This window comes from Vanellus vanellus, assembly GCF_965231255.1.
Source record: "Vanellus vanellus genome assembly, chromosome: 6".
Lineage (NCBI taxonomy): Eukaryota > Metazoa > Chordata > Aves > Charadriiformes > Charadriidae > Vanellus > Vanellus vanellus.
This window is the reverse complement of record NC_138911.1, coordinates 25,882,912-25,908,454: the sequence shown is the minus strand read 5'-3', so window position 1 is coordinate 25,908,454 and position 25,543 is coordinate 25,882,912. Positions and strand designations below refer to the sequence as shown.

Below are 25,543 nucleotides of genomic sequence, written 5' to 3'. Positions count from 1 at the left end.
TGTGAGGCAGCAAGGAGCCAACACAGAGTAGTGAGTGTTGGTGAGGCTAAAAATTTATGCTTAAGACTCTCCGTGAGTGGCAGGGCAAGCACTGCAGTACATCACAGCCCTCGCTGAGCACAAGTAGCAAGGTGCACCGCGCACACATGCTGCCCTTTTGCACCACGCTCCAGAGGGACCATGCTGCAGCGCTGCTGGAAACAGAGAGCTGCCACCACACTGAAGTCCACCATCTCAATGGCCAAAGACAAAGCTCTTCCCTCAAATGCACGGTTCTTCAACATTTGCTGTCTCTCTTCTCAAACGGAGAAAGGATCTATTCCCTATTCCCCCAAGATAAATGCTACTGTCAAACCTTGGCAGAAAACTAGAGTAACAACTACTCTCTCCAAAAAGGTGACTGGGATGAATACGTGCAGACCAAACTTCTAGAGACAACCGTCCAACTCCAGTTATGGGAAAGACAAAATATTGACGGGTCTTTCTAAAGTATACTGTGGACATTTAAGTTTAACACAGATTTATGTAGCAAAACAGCCCGTCACTGCAATTCTCCTTTCTGAATGCATCCACGTTTGCTTGTGCAGCTCCAGAAGTGAAATACAACAAAGACTCCTTGAATTTACTTTTTAATATACCAATATTAACCTTTTTTTGATAACATATATACAATGGAAAGTTAACATTGATCTTAAAGATTGACAACAAACTCATTCCAAATCAGACATACAGGTACATCTTACCTTTACAGATTTTTCATCAAGAACATCAAAATTATAAATGTAGAGGGGAAGTAGGCCATTTTACAGTTTTTTTATTTTTTATTTTTATTGGTTTGGTTGGTTTTTTTTTTTTTTTTTTTTTTTTTACAGTCAATTGCCCAATATTCTCCATAGCACAAACCAGAGACAAATTACCATCTAAATGAGAAGGCCCTATAAAAGCAACTGTAAAATGCCAAAGGACAAACCATGATTGATAGGGGTCACTGGGTATTTTATGGAAGGGGAATCCACTCAGATGCTTTGGGATACAGGCACAAGGAACTGTTGCCTTTTTAGAGACCTGAGACTATAGATCAGTTTCGGACGGTTGGTTAGGCTGTCTCCACCCAAAAACATTCCACCAACTATTTCAGATCCTCTGTCTTTTAAGACTCTGTGCAAAACACGTACTTTTTACTGACTTACTGAAAAAGAATCGAGAAATCACAGCAGCTTCACAACTCTCCGTAAGGAAGATGTTAAACTCGGTTAAACTGCTAAGGCCTGCCAGTCTGAGATCAGCCCCAAAAGAAGAGCCAAAACTGAAGTGACTACTACACTGTCACAGCTACCCTTTTAAAGCAAAATTCTCAAGGCAAATATGCTGGTATCTCCTGCTGCTCGAGCTCCAGGACATAAATCAACAGGAAGACTCAGAAAGAAAGTTCAACGTGAATGAACCTGAGAGGCTGCAAAGGAGAAGTAACGAGTGACAAACCTTCCTTTATCTTGTGATACCCACTGTGCAGACAGCAGTTGTCACTGCAACAGCTATCCTCCTAGCACCCCAATACCTCCTCCCCACAGCAAGTTAGGAATGAAACAAAGACTGCAGCGAAAAAAAACATTTACTAGTAATTAAACGTTCCCAGAGAATCGGACGATACAGTTTACAGGCACATCCCAGGGGAGTTATGAAGTGAAGCATCCCCTCAGAGCTATTGTTCCAATATGATTTTCATTCACAGCACATCCACTGCATTGGGCAATAAGATAAGTCTTAGTAGGGGCGAGACAAATAGGAGCAGATGTTTCCTGTTTCTAGCCTGACTTTCATTTGGTTTCTGTCATTGCTGCCTATCCAGCTTAGGAGAGGGGGTGAACCGTGATGCCTAACACTTGTCCTATTGTTTGGGGTTTGGCAAAATCCGAGGAATAAGGTGGCTCGCAGTGTAACAGAAAAACAGCCCATTAAGTAGGATGTCTCTGCAACTGGCAGCAAGGGAGGTTTCAAAAGACAGTGAAATTGCCCTTACCTGGTAACAAACATTTTATCAGTGGAGCTGGAACAGAGATTCCTTTCTCAGACCGACTTGGGATCATCTTTAATACTGAAGGGCAAAAGGTAACCGTCCGGGCAATTCTATTTCTAGTTTGCTGTGTTAAATTTTTTATTTCAGGTTAATTTCAGTATTGAGAAACAATGCTCTTACGAAACGCAGAGCTTCTCCAAAAGCTTTCCTAAGCTGCATGTTTCAGTGGCAGCCTGTGCCAATGGGCTCCTTAGTTAAATTTCAAGCAAAGATGCAGTAGTTTTTCCAACAATGGCAATTTATTGGAGTTTGAAAGTGTGCATTAATAGTGTCTTGCATGTACACATATCCCTGCACGTTGAAGCTGTAACTAGGAATTTCTGTACACTGAGTGTTTTACAAATCAGTACAACAGGCTGCTTGCTGAAGAGGATTCAGATGTAAAAACCATACTTCATAGCCCTTCTTCCTATGTATGCCTACGATGTAAAACTGTAACTTGACCACTGTTTTGATAATGAAAATTTTAAAAATACAGCAAGAGTGAAAGATACATCTTTTTCTGTATAATACAACCAGTTTTGACAGAGTCAGTCTTTTGCATGGACGCAGCAGAAAACCTGAGATTTACACAGGAAGAGGAGGAGCAGTTGGAGTTCTGTCCTGCAGGTCTCTCTGCTTTGAAGGAGACCATCCTCCCAGCTGCTGTGTCTCAGTTTGTTTTAAAATAATTTAAGTAACACAAAATGCTTTGCCCTTTAAACCACATGACAACACACAAATTTTTGTTGCTGATGTTGTAAAAAAATAAACATTTGTCTCCCTACGCAGAAAAAAAAAGTTTGTTACACAGTTACTTAAGACAACAATTAAGCTCAAAAGACAGAGGCCCACCAACCGCACAGGCAAATAGCTCCTCCCAAAAGAGAGCAGCTATACATTGCAGACATTTGCTTTGAATGGATGGATGCTTACAAATCAGAGAACTGCAGCACATTTGATAGAAGAGGTCAGTCATGCCAGTAAGACCACAGAGAGTGAGAGTCTGTTTTATTCTTCCAAGTGCATAGCCTCCTTTGGAGAAAAGTGTGTGTTTGACACTTCTGGGAGGACCCATGAATAGATTCAATCCTCTGTGAGCAACAGAAAAGCAGTTTTTCAGCTTTCTGTTACATCTTTGTCCAATGTAAAGGGAAGATAACATACCAGAATAAAACATTAATTCCCATCTGCCCCAGATGTAACCCACTCTTCAGTGATTTTTTTTCTTCAGGGCCTTATATTCCTCATAGCACCTTTTTGGCCATCTTTTTCATCACTCAGGTTTGTCTCACAGCTGCCTTTACAAGCTGCCAATATTGGGAAAGCTCTTCAGTTTCTCAGGAAAGTCATCTTTGTAGAGGACAGGGTCAGCACGGTGCTCCACCACTTTCAGAGGCATAGTCCCAAAGACAGAGGCAAACTTATTGATGCATTCAGATCTGGTGAAAGGGAAAGCAGTGTAATTAAGAACCCCAGCAACTGGGCTGGCTACCAGCTCCCACACCAACATAACTGCTAGAAACCTTCCCTCTTGCACTTGGAAGTATTTCAGCCATGCTGGTTACTAGTAAATAAAAAGAAACCCTCACTGCAGAGAGAACTGAAAAGAAGCTGGTGTTCTTTGATTTATCCATTTAATCACAAAGACGAGCAAGGGGATGCTGGCAGCAGCACATGTGCACATGGAGGTCAAAGCTTCCCTTCTCCCTCCCCCTAGAATTCCAGTCATTCTTAAAGCAATGTACATGCTGTAAACCAGAACAGATTAACTGCCAACATGTCTCTTAAAGGGCCACTGTTGGGTCAATTTGGCTCATAACGAAGGTTTTGCAAAAGCCAAGCCTTTGTGAAAATGCAGTTCAAAAAAAAAAAAAAAAAAAAAAAAGTCTCTTTTTTTCAGGCTTCTTCAGAAGCTCTATCTTTTCCCACAAAAATAAACATGCCTCAGTGCACAGGCAGTGCTGATTGTACTGTAAATTAAAAGTGAAGCTGAATAAAAACTATAAAATGAAACCAACTAGTTTATTTTCCTTGTCCAAATAAAGAGATACTGAGCAGTAAGCTATCACATCAGCACAAAAAAAGATCAGACCATTGATGACTTTCAGTTTTAATAATCTCAGGTGTCAGTAATGCTGTGGAAGGAAACAGCCATGTGCTTCAAAAACCAAGCAAGCAGATGTTTAACCTTACATCGCTCCTTTAACTCTTTCACGGAAAGGCACGGTACCTGTGGAAGCAAGGCAGGGAAAACTTGGCTCATCTCACCTCAGCCAGCACTCAGCTAACATTAGCTGTGTGCTTTGTAAAACATCTTTTAAGAACTTCAGATACCAAGAATCGTGACAACAGTGCCCAACACATAACAGAGACGACTACAAGAAAACGGGTCACATTTCTTTTGCTGTTCGAAAGGGAAAATAAAAAAGAAATGAGTGCTCCGACTCGGTTACAGAGACTGACGTGCTGCAGGCGGTCCCAGAGCAGGTCTCTCGCTTTCCAACCACTGCACCCTCTCCCGACCCCTTCGAAGGGTTAGGGGGTCACTACGGCTCCAGGATAATTTTCCTCAACAGACCCGGTCAATCACACCAACCGAGTGTGACAGTTTTGTGATGGGGACTGCTCAACACTGCCCCAAACACTCTTTTGAAGTAGATGGGACAGCAAGACTGGTTTTCAAAATTAATTCCTCAGCCTCTGAGCCATCCCATGGCTCCCTCCCTAACTAGACTAAATGACTGGAAAACACAAAGCCTAGGCTGTTAAAGTGCTACATCTCCACGTAGCTGTTTCAAGCTATAATGGACATATCTCAGGCCGTTTTGTGGCCCGAGAAAAGTGTCAGAAAACTACTTCATATAGGTCATACTTGAATGAAATATTTAATGCAAGTAAACGCAGGTATTTCACTTTCTACTACCTTCTCATTCCCTCATACTTCTTCCTACCTCCACATTCAAATCTTTGGACTAGGAAGCAAATGACCAGGAATTCCGAGTGTAAGAGAAACCTGTGTGCAGTGACAAGCAACCTCTCGAGCGGGCACAAGCGCTCTTCGCTCCAGGGTAGCACAGATCTGAAACAGCAAAGGAGCTGTCGGTCAGGTCTGCAGCAAGAGACCCACGTAGCTGTTCAATGTCTGCACTAACAAGGTGAACCATCGAGAGGGTGAGCTTTGGGGCCTGGGCACAGAGAGGTTACAGTAACTGGCAGAGCAGGAACTGAGTGTTTTCTCCAGGTACACTAAGTAGTTTCTGTTGCCTCCAGGAGATGCCCAACAAGAGATACCTTAAAGCCGTGTGATTCTCTGATAAGGTCCGACTTCCAAATCATCTGTCACTTCTGAGAAAACATGGCTAACTACAGTCCAAGTTGCGCGTATTGGAGAAGTCTCGCGGCAGGAAAAGCACAGACCTCACAGGCGAGGAGGTAGATGCACTGGGATACGTGCATGTGAGAAGTTTGCACAGCTGCTGGCCCTCACTGGTTTCTGGAATACAAGAATACTTCTAGTCTACTGGTTCAAATCCTGCCTCTGTCAGTAATGACTGAAAGACATTGTAATGTAACAGCTGCTTGGTGGCCGGTGTGAAATGAATTAGTTATCTCAGCCTGCTGCCTGGTAGGCAGGTGTCCACATCAGATCAGCCATTGTCACAACCGGAACTAAGCGGCACCCTCCGAGCAAAAGACAAAACTAAATGGATAGTGGAGACAAAATTGACCTCTTCCCTCCAGAGGTCATATTCCCAAATCAAAGATGAGGTCTTATGAGAAAATATCAAGATGGAATCCTTCTACAGCCAAACATATTCTGGCGGAAAGACCATTCAAGCATACTGGTACAATATATTTAACCACCAAGAAACCACTTCATTGTTAAAGAAATGAAAAAATGAAAAATGGAAAAAATCAATGTGTTCTAATCATTCTGGCTGAATCAGAAAAGTTAGTCCTCAGGAAATATCAAATTCAAAGATCAGAAACAGGCTTTTTGAGATGAAAGAAATGTCATACACAAGTCACAAAGTGTGTTTGAAGGAAAGTCGCCTCTTTCCAAAAATTTCATCTCCTGCACTGAACTAAATCACTTGAATTCCAAAGCCTCTGCCACTTTTGGACAATATAAATCAGAAAGGTTATCTAGAACATTAAACATTCAAAGCTAGTTAGCCAAGAGAACGTAACATGTCATCTTAACATAGAGGGAAGGTGTTTTTCTTGGCTGTGTCGATAGTTTTGCAAATTTGTACTAACAGAGGCAAGTTTGCATCCAAGAACTATTCATTTTTTTCCTTGCTCTGCCGACAACACGCAGTTGTGCTCAGCAAGGAATTAAGATTGTATGAACTGAGAAATTGAGAGCCCTGTTGCCCCTGGCAGACTGGGTGAACTTCACATCTGTCAAGGACTCTCTTAATGAGTTTCCTCTCCCTTATAACCCAAATATTTTTTGTCAGGGTAACTCTGCACCTGCAACCTTTGGCCAACTGTTACCTGGTCAGTTTGCCTCTTAAGGGAATGGCTTCCTATTTTGACTCTAACAAATATTTAAGTGTCCTAAATAACAGACTAATGTTAATGTTGCTGCAGAAGCAGCTCAGCCCTTTGTTGTATTTACTGTACAGGCAGTTGCCCTCTAGGCTGCATTTTACAGAGTTCTCCATTTTTGAGAGCCAGATGCAAAGATGCTAAAGGCAGAAAACTTGTTGCTACTTAAACAGCACCTGTAAATGCAGGGGTTATGAGATCCTCCTACAGCTTCTTCTGTGACCTGATGTAAAGACTAACCTAGGGCAAGAAGGGGATTTCTTGGTTCAAAGCTTTCTTTAGTTAATGTATTTTAATGATGGAGCTTGATTACCCTAGGGACTAAAGTCTTTATTTATCTCAGAGAAATTACACAGCAGGAAAAATAGCAGTGTTGGCTTTCCCATGATTTGCTGTAAATATCCTTCAGTATTGGTAAAAAAAAAATAATCCCTTAATAAGAGACAGTGTTCAACCGTACCCACCTTTCCTTTGTCTCTGCTGAGAGAGTCAAAAGGCCCAACAGAACTGGTTAGTTACATGTCTCTCCTGGACAGGTCTCCACAACTGACTTCTCAAACCTTTTACACTTACAAAACAATCATGAAGCAGTTGCTGGGCATCTGTCTGCTATTTCTGAACCAGAAACCTAACACTAAATGTTGTGCATGCCCATGACAACCCTGATAAACTGTTTGTTTCACAAACAGTAGGTTGATCCCTGGATATCCGGGCAAGTAATTAGCTCAAGACTACCTGCTCGCTATTTATGAATGCTTAAAAAAAACAAGGATTCAGGCACTTTGGGAAGTTGCTCGAGAAATTGATAACGGCTTTTTGCCTGATACACCAAGTATTATTCTTGGTGCCCAATGCTGTAAAGTTATCTGTACAATGTTATTCTTTTATAATATGACAAGGATTCCCTGATGCACACACTTTTTCCATTCAGCTTCTCTCCTGTCCCTGAAAATAGCTAGTGCGTGTATACATATATATATATATATATTTATATGAGCCACAAGGGCCTTAGTCACTGCTAAATTAGGAAAATTTGCTCTAGGAGTTGCTATCATTTGTTATCCACTTAAAATGAATAGCTAGATTAGAAGATTCAAAAAAAGAAACCCTTTCAGGTTTTCAAATAACTCCCTTATATTGAAGGTAGATAATAACAACACAGGGCAAGAAGGTATTAGGTGTAGCATCCAGTTTCAGTATGATCTTCAAAATAAAGCCTGAATACACTCAAACTGTATATCCCCCCAGATTTTCTCCTGTACCCACACTCTATCCCAGCATGTACTCCTTTGGCTGGGCAAATAAAAGTATGTGGATTTGCAGTCAAAGTAACATTTCCCACAACCCTGTTATCTCCAATGTTGGAAATTACAGAGAAGCAAAGCAACAGCTTAAAGATGTTCTTAATAAACTGTCAATGATATTTTACTCCGAGGATACAAGAATTGCTATAGACATGGAAACATGACCTTTACCCTGCATCATAATGCACTTTGGAGCAAAAAGCACTTTTTCATCTTCTGTTTTTACAGTGTTTACCTTAATGAGAATCTAGTTCATGACCAAAATTCCTATGTGCTGTTGTAATGCTGCTAGTATGATTACACGAAAGATCAACTGGCTTCAGGTAGTCCATCCTGTAAGCCAGTGCCAAACTGCTAGACATAGGAAAAACTCTTGTGCTTCCCCTTCAGCTAACATTTAAGATCTACAAAGCTTCCCGCCCCTTAAGAAGATTTCTGCAGAGTAATTTTTACCATCTTCATGGGGTATGTTTTACATCTGATTTGCCTACTCCTTTTTTCAATCCATCCTTATTATACATCCAGTCCAAATACTTTGTCACTAACCTTGGTGGTTATGCTCTTCAATGCCTGGCCAATAAGCCAAACTATATATGTGTTTCTGTGTGTTGTGTAATGTGTGTTTACATATCAGACGCACATATGCGCTCTTCTTGTAAATAAGCCCCCAGCCTACTACCCATCTTTGCATTAGTTCACTGCATATATTACAATACGTAGATATAATATATAATTTACATTACTAAAGGCCAGTAAATGTATACAACAGTTTACGTTTGCTGAGTAATGCAGAGAAGGACAGAAAAAAGCTCCCTGTTAAGATGATAACCATGGTAACTGGTAAGATAATCACGGTATGTCTCTCAGTGCAAATCTGAAACGGCCTATTTTAAATGCAGGTCAGATTTTTTTTTTTTTTTATTTTGTCACCTCTTCTGCTGGTCTCTTCCAGCACCATGGCTACCCCTACTTACCTACCCCGCCTGCAAATTATTTTTCCCCAAAGTTTGCAGGAGAGATGCAACAGCCCAAGAAGCCTAACGTGAAATGCCTTTGCCAGTCCTAGATCTCAGGTTAATTCCACCAAGTAACTAGTATGTACATTTATTGTCAGACAGCCCTTTTCAACCATGGGTGTTGAACAGCTTTGTAAAAGTGAAGAAGCTTCCCCTTATTTTACACATGCAGAAGCCAAGACAGAGGGAACTTTAGTGTCTTGGTCAAGGCTGGGAAGCCATTTTACTGTAAAACAGGGAATACAATTCTTATTTTTAGCAACTTTCAGTATTTCAGTCTAATCATTCACTGCTTTTCCAAATACATACTCCATTTCAAAATTAAGTTCTCACAAAAATATAATAATGCTGCTCTTGTTAAACAATGTGATATGCAATTGTGCAGGCAAATGCCCTTCATTAGTGGGAGTAACGTGCGCTTCACGATCTGGAGGAAAGACAATGTACAAACATCAATTCAAATAATATTATTAATAATTCATATCCTTGTTGCTCCTTGGTAAGCTGGCAACTGTCTAGTTTAAAAAAAAATAAATCTCATACTCATTAGTTGACGTTCCATGGTAAAACAGAAATGTGGTATTATTGAAAGTACTGCCAACAACTTGAATTTCATGTATGTGTCCTATAGGTTTTACAGCAAAACTGCTAAAAAATGTGCCCTTCTAAAGTCCTTTTTAGTCGTAGTCCACTTTTCAGCGTCACGTCATCCATTGTAGGAATGACTTAGGCTGATCAAATCCATGCGACATTCTTTCAAAATTAGTAATTTACAGAAATACAATCAGTAAGCATTTTTGATCCTAATTTAACGAGACACAGGAATAGATTCTAGGGATCAGAACAAGGCAATCAGAGGAATAAAGGGTGGTCACTCACCTTTCTACCATGTGTGTCTGGTCCAGTGATAACCCATCAATTGCCGTGCATTCTGGACATTTGAACTTCTTTCGTGGGGTCACCTGCAGAAAAGCATGCCAGATATCATCAAATATCAACAGAAGGGACATTAATCTCCTTGCACAGAGAGCAGAGCAATACCTCTGAACACGCCTGCAGTGTAAGCTGAGCTGTCTCAAAAAGGGGGGGGAAAGTTTAAAAAAAAAAAAAAAAAAAGCCACTCCATTCCTCCATTCAGCTCCATCTGGCCCGGCTGACTGCAAAATTCACAGGGGCCCAATAAAAACGGCTTGGAGGGGTTTTTCCTTCTGTAACTGAAAAGAAGTGGCGATGACAAGCTCCTTAATTCCTGTTTAATGACTGTTTTCTCACTGCCAAGGTCCCTGTATAAACACCATTTGTTCTTGCAGCCATAACAGCGATGAAATATAGCTTCCCATACTTCACCGTAACGTTAATCCAACAGACGCTCTTTTGCTCACTCCAGTTAATAGCTGACTGGCAAACTCTGCAAGACTCTCCGAATTGCACAGAGGTGCCAAATTACTCTGCTGTGCCCTCATACAGCTCAAGAACTTTTTCAGCAAAAACACACACTTTATCTTCTAAAGACTTTTCTAGGAAACGCAGCCACAGTCCCAGTAAATGATGATGGACAGATGGGAAAATGGACCCTGCTAATTGAAGTAACGCCTGGTGGCCTCTAAATCTCATTCCAAGTTGACACACTTTGAAATGAATGTACAGAGTGAATGTCCAGACCTGAAAACGTGTCGAAACATGTCAGGAAATTAATTCAGGGATAAAAAGTTCATTTAAAGCTGATCTTGCAATTAACATTCCTGCAATTAACATTCCTATAAATCAGCTGTTGCCTGGCCATGACAGAGTGAGCTGTAGACAGTTGGCAATTTCTTTCCTCTAGTGATCTCAAATAGTTAAAATATATGTACGTGGGCGTGTATATACACACATATATATAACTATCATTTAATTTACCTTTTTCATGCCTCATCTAGATAGCTAAAATAACCACCAGAAACAACTGGTAAAAAACAATTCTCTGTTCCCAGTTAGCACAGAAGTTTTAGTAAAAGGGCTTTTCTACTACAGAAGGAGAACAAGACACCGTACCAGGGGTAAATGAGAGAAAAAGGCAGACGAAGTAATATATTGAAGCCTACTAAATAAATTTATATGAGTATGTACATCATGTTTTTAAACTTTGTGAAGCTAAACTGCAGAGAAGTCCCACCTTAATGACTGATTTGCCAGTGACATTTGCCACTAGAAAATTCATGGCAATATCTTCACAGTTCATGTGAGCATCCACCCAGTTCTTGATGTCTCCAGGCATTTTGTAGGTGTAAAGATAGTTGAAATACTGCAGGACAGAGGGAGAGAGAGAGAGAAGATAATTTTAAATACAGATACAGTAACTATAAGACTCTAAATATTTCAGTCAATGAACAGCAGGCAGCCAATGATGGATTATGGGCAAACTGTGATGCTGCCTTCAGCCAAGAACTACTTTGGCAGAGAGAAAATAATTTTTGGGTGCTTAATTGCATAATTACTCCCTTCCTCACCAGCACACAAACTTCTTTACAATCGGTTTTCTTTTCTTAAACTGCTAACTACAAAGCTACATTCACTGTAAAATTCGCTATATAGTTACAGGGCATGCAAACTGGCAAGAGTTCTTCTCTAAGTTCATGGTGGTAACAGAGAAGGCGGCTTACGGAAAGTTTGCAATTGGCTCTCTGTTGTAGAAAACAATCATGGCACCACAAAACAATCACAGAACAACGACAGAAACACATACAGCTCTTTAAATAAAGCTTCACGTTGTACATTAGTATACTACAAGTTGTATATTACCTTGTGATAAAATGCTGCCCCAGTGAGCACCATTGAGACTTCATTGGTCCATTCTGATTCATATTTCCATTTGTTCATTTCATGGTCCCAAAGATGCAGGCGGCCTGGATATCCAACCAACCTATCAGGGAACTCACGCCAAACCTGAGGAGAAAAAGACATGATGCCGTGGTAACCAGGCACGCACAGCAAGCAAACACAAATGGGCGGATGCAAAGACCCCTTCAGTTCTTCTAAGTGCCAATTTTTGAAATGGCAAACTGCCTGGAAGTACAAAAAATCCCAAGCTTGCTTGGACCCTACAACTCAGGGAAGCCATACCCCAGAGCAAAAGGCCACTAAAGCAATACTAACTTCCTTGTAGGGAAATACAACCGACTATTCGAGAAGATTTTAACACTAACTAAAACCAAGCACGATTAAAATGGAACTTTTGATGTTAACTTCAGTAGATACGGCTACAACCTAACTACTTTCGCAGCTGGCTTTGGATCTAACCAACCTGCTTCCTTTGATAGGAACAGGCTTAAAACAGGCTTATATTTTAATATTTCTGGTATTCTTTAGTGGGTGCTTGGATGGATCTACTGCTACATGGAAAGCCTCTTTGCCCTTGACTTGTTCCAGACAGCTGGATTCAATCAAGATACCATCCTTGTCACTCCATACATTATTTTGTAGCTGACTACAGGATCAAACACAGTAGACAAGAACACGGAGAAGGGCATCATTAACGCAACCCCAGTTCTCCACACTGCTGGCCACATTAAATAATGGACAATTTTTGTGTAGGAAAAAAGGGAGAAAGGATTATAATTATGTAGATGGGTCTGAACGCTATTTGCTTGCAAAATACAGTATGTCTCTGCTGATCAATAACAAAGTTAGTGTTTATCTGCATGATCTGCAGACAAACTACTCAAAACGTGTTCTTTAATCCAAATAACTGCTAGGTTTGCTCGAAGAATACACGTCTTGACTCTCTGACACACAGTATTAGGTCACAAGAGTTTCTGGTTTAGGTTGGCAGTGTGAAAATAAACAAGCACATATCCACATATTTTGCGCATGCAAGATCAATAACAACAAAATATCTCATAAATCCCCAATGGTCACTTCATTAGCAAACTTCTTTTCGCTGTACAAAAGGCAAGGGAACCCTACAGTTGAATTTCCAGTAAAGAAAGTGTTTATCAGGAATTCCACCATCCCACAAACCTCACCTCATCAGCAGTTCACTTTGGGCACTTTTTATGTGCCAGTATGTTTCAGCTGGGAGGCCTGGACTATAAGGACTCAGTGTGAGTATTTTTATCAAAGTAAATATGATAAAATAATCAGCTTTACGTTACTGCTTCTGCATCTACATTTCTGTGATTTTGCACTACTATATACCTTTTCATCTATACATCTCAACACATTTTATTGCTGTCAGTTAATATAGCTTCAGAATCCCATGATGAGAACAGTTATTATTTCAAATGTACAGATGAGGAAACCTGCCAAAAATCATACAGGAAACAAGAATGGGAACCAGATCTTCTGACTCCCCTCACCCCCGACTTGTACTTTCTCCGGAAATCAATCTTTCTAGACAGTTCTAGGGCACAAGTACTGGGATAATATTTAGATAGGACAACACACTAACACAGAAGGCTCTTGAAAGCAGAGATGATTTGGAACTCAAGGAAGAGAATTCATAGGACGTTGTTACAAGTTGGTGCCATCAGGTAATGAAAAAAATACAGATTTTTGGCAGGCAAGCCAATGAGGGCTTGAGATACCTATTTTGACATGATGTCAAAAGCATTAATAAAGAACAAAACCCCAGAAGTATGGCTACTCCCTCTTCCAAAACTTTATTCCTCACTTGCTAGGACTCAAAAAATCAGTAATTGAATTTTACTATTTTAAAAAACCTGACTATTAAAATGCCCATCTCCCAGCTGTTGGAAGGTAGCACCACATAAGCTACTGAGGTTCAACAAAGGATTTGAAAGAGCACTACAGATCTGCACCATACTGGGCTAAGAATTCTTGTAGAGGGAATGGCATGCGTATTAAAGGCAGCTGAAAGAAAGATTAAACTCAGCTACTGCTTCCCAAGGGACTTCAGTGCCTTCACAGCACTCAACCATAGATTCATATCCATTATAGCTTTTGCCCTTGGCGTCATCTTCATCTTTTATGTCCAAATGACATAAAATAAAAACCAACTATAATGCATGTTACTCGTACAGATTTCTTTGTATCACTGTAAAGCTCAATCCTACCCTGATTCTGGCCTCTGAAAATTTTCAGTTTGATGCATCTAAAAAATAACTTGGTTGCTTTAAACAAAGATTCCATTTAAAAGTAATGCTATCAAAGTCAGTGGAAAAGCTTGGCTTTTTCATAATGTTCATCACTAGCTCATTCAATGGTAAATCCTGGAAAGGCTCCAAATATCTGCATCCAGCTCATTGCCCAAATCCATACATATGTTTTGTGCCAAAATTAATATATACAGCCCCTGCTTATAAGGAAGCTTTCAGAATAAAAATAGTGGTAATGATTCTTATACTACTCTCTATTTTGTACTACTGTCCATTTTCCTTTTTCATGGTTGCCTATAATTTATTAGTCTGTTAGGAATTCATCTGATTTTAGTCAGTGATCTTATTAGCTTTCTCAGACTAAAGAAAGATAGCCTGATTTAGTACTGCTAAGGGACACATCCAAGGAAAAACATATTGCCAAGTGAAGAGGAGGTATGCCTCTTTGCAGACAACACTATTCCAATGACTCTGCTGGACAACCCTGAAGATATATAGTTTTGGACAAAGCATCTCCCAGATGAAAAGTCAAACAGAAGTTCTGACTTGCTAGTTTTACTAAAAATCTTATAAAAGACACAAAGAGAAAACGGTAGTAATTTAGTTTCCAAGTAGAGTTCCTTAAGTGACATAAACAGCCTAGCTAAAACACCCTCCAATCTCACCTCTCCACAGTCCTCTTTACCTCTCAGCCTCAACTATTCTGTGCTGTTTCGTTGTACCATCAGAACAGCTGCCACAGTTCATTCTCCACGTAGCCAGAGGGCAGAGAAGCACTTCCTTTTCTGGAATACACTCCAACATTTATGCATTAAATTTATTAGACTATATTAAGTCACATGCAACTCCAGGAACTGGCTAATTACAACTAGAAAATGTTTTAGTTTAAGAAACAGAAAAATAATCAGCATTTCCAAAGCTACCACAGCAATGTTGTAAGAATGAAACACTGACTATCCTCCACAAATGAAAGAAAACCCAATCAATCAGTATTCCTTCTCTCCTCCCAGAGCCCCATCCACTCTTAGCTCTCCCCTGGTCCTCAAAAGGATGGCTTGTGGTATTATTAGAAAACAAATTAAACTGTAAACACAAAGTCCATTAAAAAACAAGCGATGCTTTACATGCACACAATTTGTAAAATTACTTCAATTTGAAGAGCAGCTTTGAATGTGGCCAGCAGTTACCCATGGATAAATCTTTTGGTAAGCAGAGTTATATTATTCCTTATACAAAGGAATGCTGAAAAATACATTTTTAACAGTCAAAATGGGTATGGAAGAAGTCTTCTAAAGAAGGCATTCAAACTTTATGATGATTTTAGCCTAGTGAAATATGCGATCTATCAGAGAGCTGATTTTTTTAAAAGAATGCCAGAGACATGAAGCACTGAAAAACAGCTCTGAGATAGAATAGGATCATCTACTAGCAGAAGGCAAAAAGCTTCCAACAGATAAAACACACACTTAGCAAAGCACCAAACTATTTTCTATGGACAAAAAACGCAGACTCAGAGCAATAATTCCCATTTAGATTATTCTACTATTGCTGTAATAAAAATACTTTGTCTTTGTTAAGGACAAAGTGCTGCATAAGTACATAACAAGAAATCTTTATAAACTTCATACTTGGAAACTTATCCCCACTTTTCAGGGTGGTGGGAATGTCAAGCCATCTGCCCCAAGGCCAGCTGAGATGCAGAGGTGGGAACACTGTAACCCATGCTTTCAGTCTCGCATTCAAACACCAAACACTTCAGGAGCAGCCAATGGTTCTGCTTTGATTTTTTTAATATTATCTTAATCTAAATACTCGCTCCTTTTTTGGGTCTCTCTGATATTCCCTCTGGAACAACAAAGACTGGTAAGTGCAGAAAAAGTTGTCTAGCCCTAACAGGTTTTTTTCCAGCACTCCAAGTCACGCCTGTGATTTCATCAGGTAACTTAACAGAAATACTTTTTTCAAAGTCAGAATGTCATGAGTATTCTTCTGCTACCTTAATACAGCAGCACACAGGGACCATTTTTCTGCTTGCTACAATAGATTTACGCAATGTCGTAAATCACTGTACCATAATAGTTCGCTTTTAACAAGTAAAAAATGTCTGACACTTGGAGTGTTACTATAATTTTTTATGGCTGAAAGTGTACAGAGATCAAAGTTTTCTGTTTTTTTTTAGGCTTGCTCTATACATTCAGACAAGTCTGTGACAGAGGGGGTTTTGCCACATGTTTAAATGTAAAGTCTCAAGGATGTCAGGAGGAGAAAAGAAAATTACCGAATGTCACGTTTCCAGCCCTTCTTATGACCAAAGCAGAAGCAGACATACTTTTAAAAGAAAACTTTCTAGTAACATTATATGCTGCTACTGTTCCCTCTGGATTCCCCTGCAAATGAGTCAGGAGCTTGAGAGATACTTTCCTGGTAACACACATAAACAGATAAATAAATTATCACAGGCTGCGGACAATTTAAACATCTGGGAGCCAGCTCATGCCTGTCAAGCAAGTCATAGACACTCAAGGACAGGAAAGATCAATCTTCAGCCCCCAATTTCTGTGCCAGAGAGTAGGAACTACATCACCCACCCTCTATACGAGGAAAATTGTGTATTTATAAAAGTATGCTGTTCTTCTGTATTCAAAGACATTTCTATTCATTTATTTTAGAGGGGAAAATAAAAAGCAATCTCAAAATGTAAAGATTCAAACTACCTACGGGTTTGTCTCAACTATCTGCTCAATAAGGCATTCTAATTTTCCATCGATGTGGCTGCGTAGTAAGCTGAATTCCCAGAATCAAAAAGGAATAGGATTTATAATAAAATGCAAAAAACTGCAAAAGTAATAGTTTTTAGTCTGCCAGACTAAACAATCTTGTGTCCAAACAGCAATATTCACATACTGAATATAAGGACTGTTACTCAGATAGTCCCTGCAACAAATGCATATGGTCCACAGAAGGCCAATAAATTAGCCAGCACAGTCCAACAGCTAGACATGAGGATGAAGAGTCCCAACTGCCACCTAATCACACTGATTACAGGGGAATTCACATCAACTTTACTTTGCCTCAATTTTTTTTCATGAGGATAACCCTTTCCTGCCTAAGTGGTGAGACTTAATATATGTGAAGTTACACATATTCTCCACTGAGGATGTTTAAATTAACACTTCAGACACACCAGCACCTCAGTTCTCCTTCTCACGACTTCTGGCTGACACAGCTGAAACTCAGCTTCGAAGCTCTCCAAGCCTGCTTTGCCAGTAGCAGAGATTCATTTGGAATTACTTCCGCATTCACTTAGGTTTTTCTAAAACTTATTTTTATTTATTTTGAGACAGCTTGATGAAAATGAAAATCAAACTGCAAACAGAGCCAGGATTTACACAGCAGGCACTTTATGGATTTACTGTCTTTCATTCCATCAGTTCACCCTCAAAACTAGTAGTTATAGCACCAACAGGCAAAAGTAAGTCAGCTTGCAGAACTGCCAACACTTGATTGCTCTGCAGTTGTAGTGCAGCACTTAAAACATTCAGTGTAGACAACGAAGTATAGAGAAGGCATATGTGGCCAAAAAAACCCCTTCCTTCAGTTGTCTTCTCTTCATTCCATCTTTCACACTTCATGTACTAACCCGTTACCCTTAGCCTGGCAAGGGAAGTATTTCCTTTCTGGAGACACACATGATAGATTAAACCTCTGTCTCCACTACTTAACATCTTTGTTATTACATCAGCATACCTACATTACCACAAGTCATTTCTTGAGTCCAAAAGCTCATTACTTGCTAACAGTCTCTTTCACTTGAGGGGGAGTAAGAGTCATATTTTACCACATATGTATTCACATTAAAGAAAAACTCCCAACATTTCTTAAAAAAAAAAAAATCTTCTTCTGTTAACAACCACACTTAAGATTGTTAAAAATGAGACACCTATCACATTTAGTTTGCATTCTACCCTTTAGAAAAGCAGTTTTCATTTTTTCACTCAATTTAGGTAATAGTTTTGTGTTCTAGCTCTCATGCATGAAGCCTGGTGTTGTTTCGCTCTTGATATTGCAGGTACAAGTGTGACTAAATGATCTAAACCTTTCTTAATATACGATATTACACTTTCTAATATTTCTGATTTATTTACAAATATAGCATGTTTGTCTTAAATACACACATATAACAGTAACGTCAGATTATGCCCTGTGTCATATACTCAAATACAAATGGAAGACAAAAATTAACTCATTCAAACCAAAGTTTTGGAAGGAAGACAACAGTGTTGCTTTAAGTAAGTGAACTTTTTAACAAACAACTCAAATGCCTATGAAGACTTTCACCTCTTTGTACTGCCCCGAGGTAACTGATTTGGACAAACTTTCTTTTTGTTGATACCCTCATTACAACGGCAGCTGTTGAAGCTTTGCCGTTTCAAGCATGTGATACATGCATCCCCTCCTTGACATTCTTCAGTTCCTCTTTTCATTGCACTCCACCTTACTCCGGCATGTCCTCAGGAGGCCTCCTCTGTTCTCAACGCTTAATCTCCGAAACTTGTCTTGTCCATCAAGACACATTAACTTGGATAGCACTTCTGATTTGTCTGAAAACTCTTTGAAACTGTTAAGAAGAATGCAATTCACAGTCTCCAGACTGCTTCCATTACCCCAATTACACAACGTTTTCTGGAGTCTCTTGGCTTTACTCTGCCAGTTACCGAAAATTTTCGGTTAGCTGGCAGTTTTTTCCATAAAGTAATGACTACCTATAAAAATACTTCAGTCAGTATTGAACTGTTACAGTAAAGAGAGATACAACAATCTGAATCAGCAGACTGTGCAGTGATTCCTCCACTTTACATACATATGCAATGTTGAAGCAGACAGCCTAAGAGACAGGAAAAAAAAAACAATTCTCTTACCTCATAGCCAAACTGGAGTTCATCTGAGGTTAGCATAATGATATCATCATCAATAGCCAACACTGCTTCTGTTTCAATCTCATCATAGGGGAAGAAGCGGTTACTAAGTTTGTTTTCTGCAGTCCTAACAACTTTCAGGGGAACACGAATCTTTGGCCAAAGGGAATCTAGAGAGAAAAATTAAAACAAATGGAATTCAATATTATACTTTACTTCTCAACAAGTCTTCACATCTGTCTTAGCTTCTCTTCACTCGTTTTTTCTTCACATCTTAAACAAAAGCTTCTTAATGGCCAGTTTACACCTGACTTTCAGTTAGGCAAACACGTAAGCATGTGAAGGCAAGAGACAGAAGTCAGCTACATTTCCTTCTTTTGCTCTCTAGAGAGCTGCACAGACAGCTATATGGGGGGGACAGCTTGTCCAGAAGAGCAGTCTGGAATAATCACATAACAAGACTCAGTAATACTGTGTATTGGTTTAGGACACACAGCAAGAAAAGATATTTTATTCAACTGCTACTATTTAAAAGAATTTGAAGCACCGATTGCAAGTCTAGGGTCATAAAGAATTTGAAAAAGAATGTTAGTTCTACCAAGTGCTGAGAAAACTAAATTTTATTATATCAATTAAAAATCTAGATACACCTAAAACGTTAGTTTGTATTGACAGTTAAGGAGTAGATTCTGTGTATGAGTAATTTCTTTCATCTTCAAAGTCCTAAGTGACAGCGATAAATTAGGCTAGATAAATGCAAAAGGATACTACTTGTGCCCTACAGCACCCTTACAAGTAGAATAGAGCACTGGAGTACGTAAACATGAAAATTCACAAGTCAAATGATGATTTAACTAGTAACAAAAAAGCCTGTAGATGCAAAACTGGATCCAAGTCACTCTACAATGAGACTAGATTTCCATTTCTTGCCATGTATTTAAAATGTAGGCACCTTCAGGGTCACATTAACAGTTTCTGCAGGCTTTTGCATATATTAAAAAAATTTTGGAAATCCTATCCTATTCCTACAAAAGTATAACTGCAGGCAAGAGCACCAAGCTAAAAGAAACACAACTAAGGACTGAATATTAAACATTAATTCTAAATGCACATATTTAACATATACATTTTGTAGCACAAAGCTTAACAGTAGACATTATTACAGTATGATGCATCCCAAAAGCACAAATTCATCAAAAGTAGTTTAATTAAGAACGAAACAACCACAAACGTGATTTGTTGGTTTCTTCCAGCTTTCACAATAAACATATTTTAGTGAAAATTTGAGGGAAAAGAGAGCCTTGTAAGATGAGTCCAAGTACCTTGTGAACAGTGGATAGACGAACACGAGTTTCTTACACTGGTGAAATGGAGAGGATGACAATGGTATATGATAAGAAAAAAAAAAAGCAAAAATACTTTAAATCAACTACAAAGTGACTGCTCAGAGAATCTCTAAGTTGTTCTTTGTGTCAAATGAAAACTTGTTTAAAGGATACACCTCGAGGGAGGTGATCCTTTCCATCTACTCAGCATCAGTGAGGCCATACCTGGGGAACTGTGTCCAGTTCTGGGCTCCTCAGTACATGAGAGTTATGGACATACTGGAGAGTCCAGCAAAGAGCTGATGAAGGGACTGGAGCACCTGTCCTATGAGGAAAGGCAGAGAGAGCTGGGACTGTTTAGCCTAGAGAAGAGAAGGCTCATGGAGGCTCTCATCAATACATCCAAATACCTGAAGGGAAGATGTAAAGACAACAGAGCCAGGCTCTTTTCCCTGATGCCCAGGCACAAGCCCAGATGCAATGGGTGCAAACCAAAACACAGGCGGTTCCCTCTGAACATGAGGAAATACTTTTGCACTGTAAGGGTGACTGAGCACTGGCACAGGATGCCCAGGGAGGTGGCAGAGTTTCCATCCTTGGAGATATTCAAAACCCATCTGGAGATGGTCCTGTGCAACCCACTCTAGGTGACTCTGCTTGAGCAGGGGGGTTGGGCAGGATGATCTCCAGAGATGACTTCCAAACTCACCCATTCTGTGATTCTGTGGTAAGTGAACTCTATAAGAACTGACACCGGGCCTGAAGCCACTGACATTTTCATCAGTGATCTGAAATATGCATAAATCCCCAGTGCAACCTGCAAGTGACACAGAGCCTGGAGACATGAAAAATAGTGAGGACAATGAGGTTACACAGCGCACTCTGGACTGATTAGTAAACTTGATGCATTTGAACAAAAAAACAGACTGACACAACTCAACACAGTTAAACACTGAGACCAAAGCAACTTTTTCCCTAAAAGCAGTTGCTGAAAAAGGATTAAGGGGTCAGAGTGAACCTTAGTTCTCAGCATGCTGCTGGAGCAAAAAGAATTAATGCAATTCTTGCATACGTAGATGGGAAAGTAGTAAGAAATGGGGTGGGGGGAGTGGAGGGCAATTTTCCCTGTACGCAGACATAGTCAAACAGATGCTAAAACGCTGTTTGATTCTGGTGTTTGTATTTTTCAAAGCATGTTAAAACACTGGAAATCATGTAGGAAAGAATCACTTAAGTTATTTCAGGGCAAGAGAAAATGCCTTTTGGATGAAACTTGGAGATCAATCTGTTTAGCTTATAAAAAGAAGGAATGAAAAGTGGTTTTGATAAACATGTACAAGAATCTACACAGGAAGAAAAATGCCACATATCTTCAACCAACGAAAGACATAACAAAAAACAATGGCTGGAATCTGAAGCCAGTATAAATAAGGCAGAGATTTTTAACAGTAACAGTGGTTAACCTCTGGAAGAAGTTAACAAGGACAGCAGCTGATTCTGTGCATCTTGTCTTTGAACAAGACTGGGTATTATTATAGAAGATGCGCTCAAGTTAGATAGAAGTCACTGAATTGAAAATAAAGGTAATGTGGTGACTCGTGACTTACAGGTCAACCCACATGATCTTACCGTCCCTTCTGCCTCAAACTCTATGAACCTATGAATGCGTACAAGTAAAACTTGCTCCCAGGAACAGGTGTCCACGTCCTCACTGCCACTATGCTTCTCAGCTCACACAACACTGAAATAAAACACAGAACTGCACATTGCTTAAAGACACTAGAGTCCAAACACGACTTAACATGGACAACAAAGCTGTCTTTCCAAATCACACCTAGAGTCTTCAAAAGCCAGTTTTTCTTGGAGCTGTGTTTTAGAAAGAACGATTGGCATGCATGAGTGACAAAAAAAAAAAAAAAAAAAGCAGAAGAAATACTGTAATATTTACTGGCAAAATTTATATTTGTTTTCCTACCTCGAGGTTTTTACTGAGAGATTGAAAAAGTGACTGTAAAATCGACAGTCTACAATAGATTCTAAAATCTAAAAGTCTTGTAGACCATGGCCTGTATTTGACAAACATGCAAGTTCTTGTCCAGTTTTACTCACCCCTTTTGCTTCTAGTAGAAGGCAAGGGGCATCACCCCAAACACTGATGCTCACTTCAGTGGCTCATAATATTGATTAGTAGCCAGTCAGAAGGATTCAACCATGCTACCGATGAGCTCCAATGAAAGCCACAGTCAGGCAGCAGTTGGGGAGATACATCAAGTGCCTTGGGGCCCCAACAAAAGTGTTCACGAGCCGTGGATTCCAATTACAGTGCAATGAGCTCATTTTATTCTCAGCATTATAAGGTCTTTGAAATCCCTTGCTTGACCCATAATCTGAAACAGTGATTCCATTAAGGCACCACCAAAATTCCAAAATTTTCATCTTACTAGCAATCCTAACCTCAGGAGGCAGTAACACTGAATGACTAGAAACGTTTATTGCAAATTAGTACTTTCAAGTCAACTCACTGCATGCTTACTGGTTTATCACACGTCATGGAAGTATCCATATTTATAAGACAGTTACAGATACTTCACAAAGACATATATCATGGCCTTATAAAGACTGTAGACTGTTCAACATTTGCAAGCTACTTAAAGACCGTAGGCTAATTGCCTGTAATTATCCCATTATAATCCCCAAATCAGCATCAAATAATTTTAAGCAGCCTGCTAGATCCCCAAAAGACTCCACTGTCACAAGTGTTTCAGTAGCAATCAGAATTGCCATAGGTATGTGTGCATTTGTAAGTTTGTATTTATAAGTATCAAAGTTTATACTTTATACATGTGAAGTTCTCTTTTATTCAGGCTTTTCTTCCTTTCATGTCTGCTACACACACAAAAAAAAAGACAACCAAATTGCAACAAAGATCTTATTTCAGCACAGAAACACACTGAAACAAAAATTGAAACTGAAAAGTCACTAGAATTGAAAAATAATACTTCAGAGAAGTAAGCAAGCATGCACACTTTAAATTTCTAGCTCTTTGGAAAGTCAACTGTTTGATAGCTTAATAACAGACATGCCACTTACATAAAAATATGGTAACAGAAGAAAAGCAATGAAGAGTGTATGAAAAATTAAGATGTAATCTAATTATAATCAGCATGCATCTCAGATGTCAGTAAATCTTGTTAAATCCACGTGATTTACTAAGGTCTTGGAAGTCTCTCAAAATGACCAATTCTCAAAAGAGGTATGTTACTGTAAAAAATTTGTGCTTTAAGAAACATAATACATAGTTTCTGAATTTGGACTTAAATTAATGAATGGAAAATATTACCATTTTGGAGAAACTCTGAATAAGACATTAGGGTACTAGTTACTCCGCAGCACGCAAAATGAAAGAAAGTGTAAGACCACTTGCTGCCTAGAGGCTGACCTGATACTGAAGGCTGCTGTACCTACAGCCTCAGGTGGAAGCACATGGGAGATGTCATGACACAACGACACCTGAGTAACCACTTTTGGCAGCCTGGGCAAAAACGACTATCACAGAGGACAGCAGGCTCCACTCAGTGACACGAGTGTTCAAAATTAGCCCTGCTGCAGAAACTACAAAAGAAATATACAGTCAATAAAAAAAAAAAGGCAACAGCTACTTCAGAAGTCAAAGTTTTAGAATCCATCAGAAAGGTTAAAACTGTCTATATTTATTTTAAAAGACCACAAAAGAAGAGTATTTGTACTTTTCTTTTTTACGCATAGGAGGAATGTGGCTTAGAAAAGTCAGAGACAGTGTCTGCCACTTCTGTAATACCACGCTCTGAATTTTCAGATACTGTTTGGAAAGTTATGAGAAACCTCAGCACTAGCAAAACATATATGGGGGAAATTCTCAGTTGATTAGACTTTATTAGAACACCAAGGTAAAAGCACATGCTTTATTCCTACAGTAAGAGGGCACTGCATCTTTTAACAGAGTACGACAAAGAGAAAAGTAGCCCAAGACAAGGAGGCAGATGAAGTCCTACAAGAAGGCATAAAAATCTCAAAGTATACAAAAGTAAAAAAGCATGTTTGGACTAGGAATTATTCTCACTTCTTTTAAAACCAGTGAGGACTTTCTGTGATGCAGCAGAAGACAGAGGTAAAATATGAAAAGAGAGCTCTCTGGAGTGTATACAAGTCTACGTATACACGGAGTCTGAAGAGAATGACAGGCACCTCCTATTGCACATGGTACTGAAATAATTACGAGAGAAGAGTATTTGAATAACACTTACACTTGCTCTTTGGCAACAAGACTTAGGGCATTCTTGGCACTTTGTGCTACTACTGATGCACTGATTGCAGGAGCTGCCCACAGAAAACAGCATGTGGTCTTCTAAACACAAAATCAGCAGTTTCCCAACTTTTCCAAATGCAGCTTCTCCTTCTAATGGGCTTGCAATCCCTATCAACCACATACATGGCTGTATTTCTGGCCAGCCCACAATGACACCATTAAGTCCTGCAAGTCCACATCTCACAGCAAATTTTTCAAGCATGATTTCAAGATGATTTCCACAAACTGCAGGGTCAAAAAAGTGCCGTTAATTACATTCCCATTTAAAACACTCATATATAGAAGAGCAGCAAAGCCTCCCATCCTCTAAATATGCATTTCTCAGCTACAACTCCCAGTGAATTACATGTAAGACATAAGGAAGAGAAGGGAGGACAATCATGAGAGAGAGGTGATTGTCAGGGAAGATACCACCGCAGTCAGGAAGATACCATCACTGACCACACTTGGTTATACCGAGTGCTTCCTTGGGAAACTTAGAAATCTCTATAGAGTTGCTTTATGACTTAACACATTTGTAGCCACGCTATATTACTAACATTCTTGGTATTTGCATGTGCTTTGCAGACAGTGACTTTATCACCGGCAATCCAAAAGAACTTGTGCATCTGTTGCTTCAATAAACTACACTATTCATTAATCCAGCCATGAGAGTTCTCATTGAACGCAATCAAACTCCTTAAGTGTGGCCATGCTAGTTCATGGAACATGACTAGATTGAAGATGTATGGTATTATTAGTGCATCCGTAATCGTGGTAGTTCAATATATGGAACGCAACTGGACTTATAACACCAAATTGGGCATCACTCAGAATCTAATCCTAGCCACCCCCAGCCCCTCTGACATCTGAGGACAAACCGGCATGCAAGGGGGTTTATTTTCTGCCAAATTACTTTGCCCTTTAACGCAACAACCACCTAAAGGAA

General features: G+C 39.5%; 1 protein-coding gene across 1 annotated transcript in view; it reads right to left on the bottom strand.

The window, feature by feature from the left end:
- Positions 1-622: 622 nt before the first annotated feature.
- Positions 623-25,543, bottom strand: part of EXT2 (exostosin glycosyltransferase 2) — a gene marked incomplete at its 5' end in the record, with an annotated part of 77,910 nt that continues 52,989 nt past the window's right edge. The window contains 5 exons of the mRNA XM_082485291.1: positions 623-3,498; positions 9,813-9,895; positions 11,089-11,217; positions 11,715-11,858; positions 18,949-19,115. Coding sequence (XP_082341417.1) covers positions 3,360-3,498; positions 9,813-9,895; positions 11,089-11,217; positions 11,715-11,858; positions 18,949-19,115 — 662 coding nt within the window. The 3' untranslated portion in view covers positions 623-3,359. The remainder of the gene's footprint in view (positions 3,499-9,812; positions 9,896-11,088; positions 11,218-11,714; positions 11,859-18,948; positions 19,116-25,543) is intronic.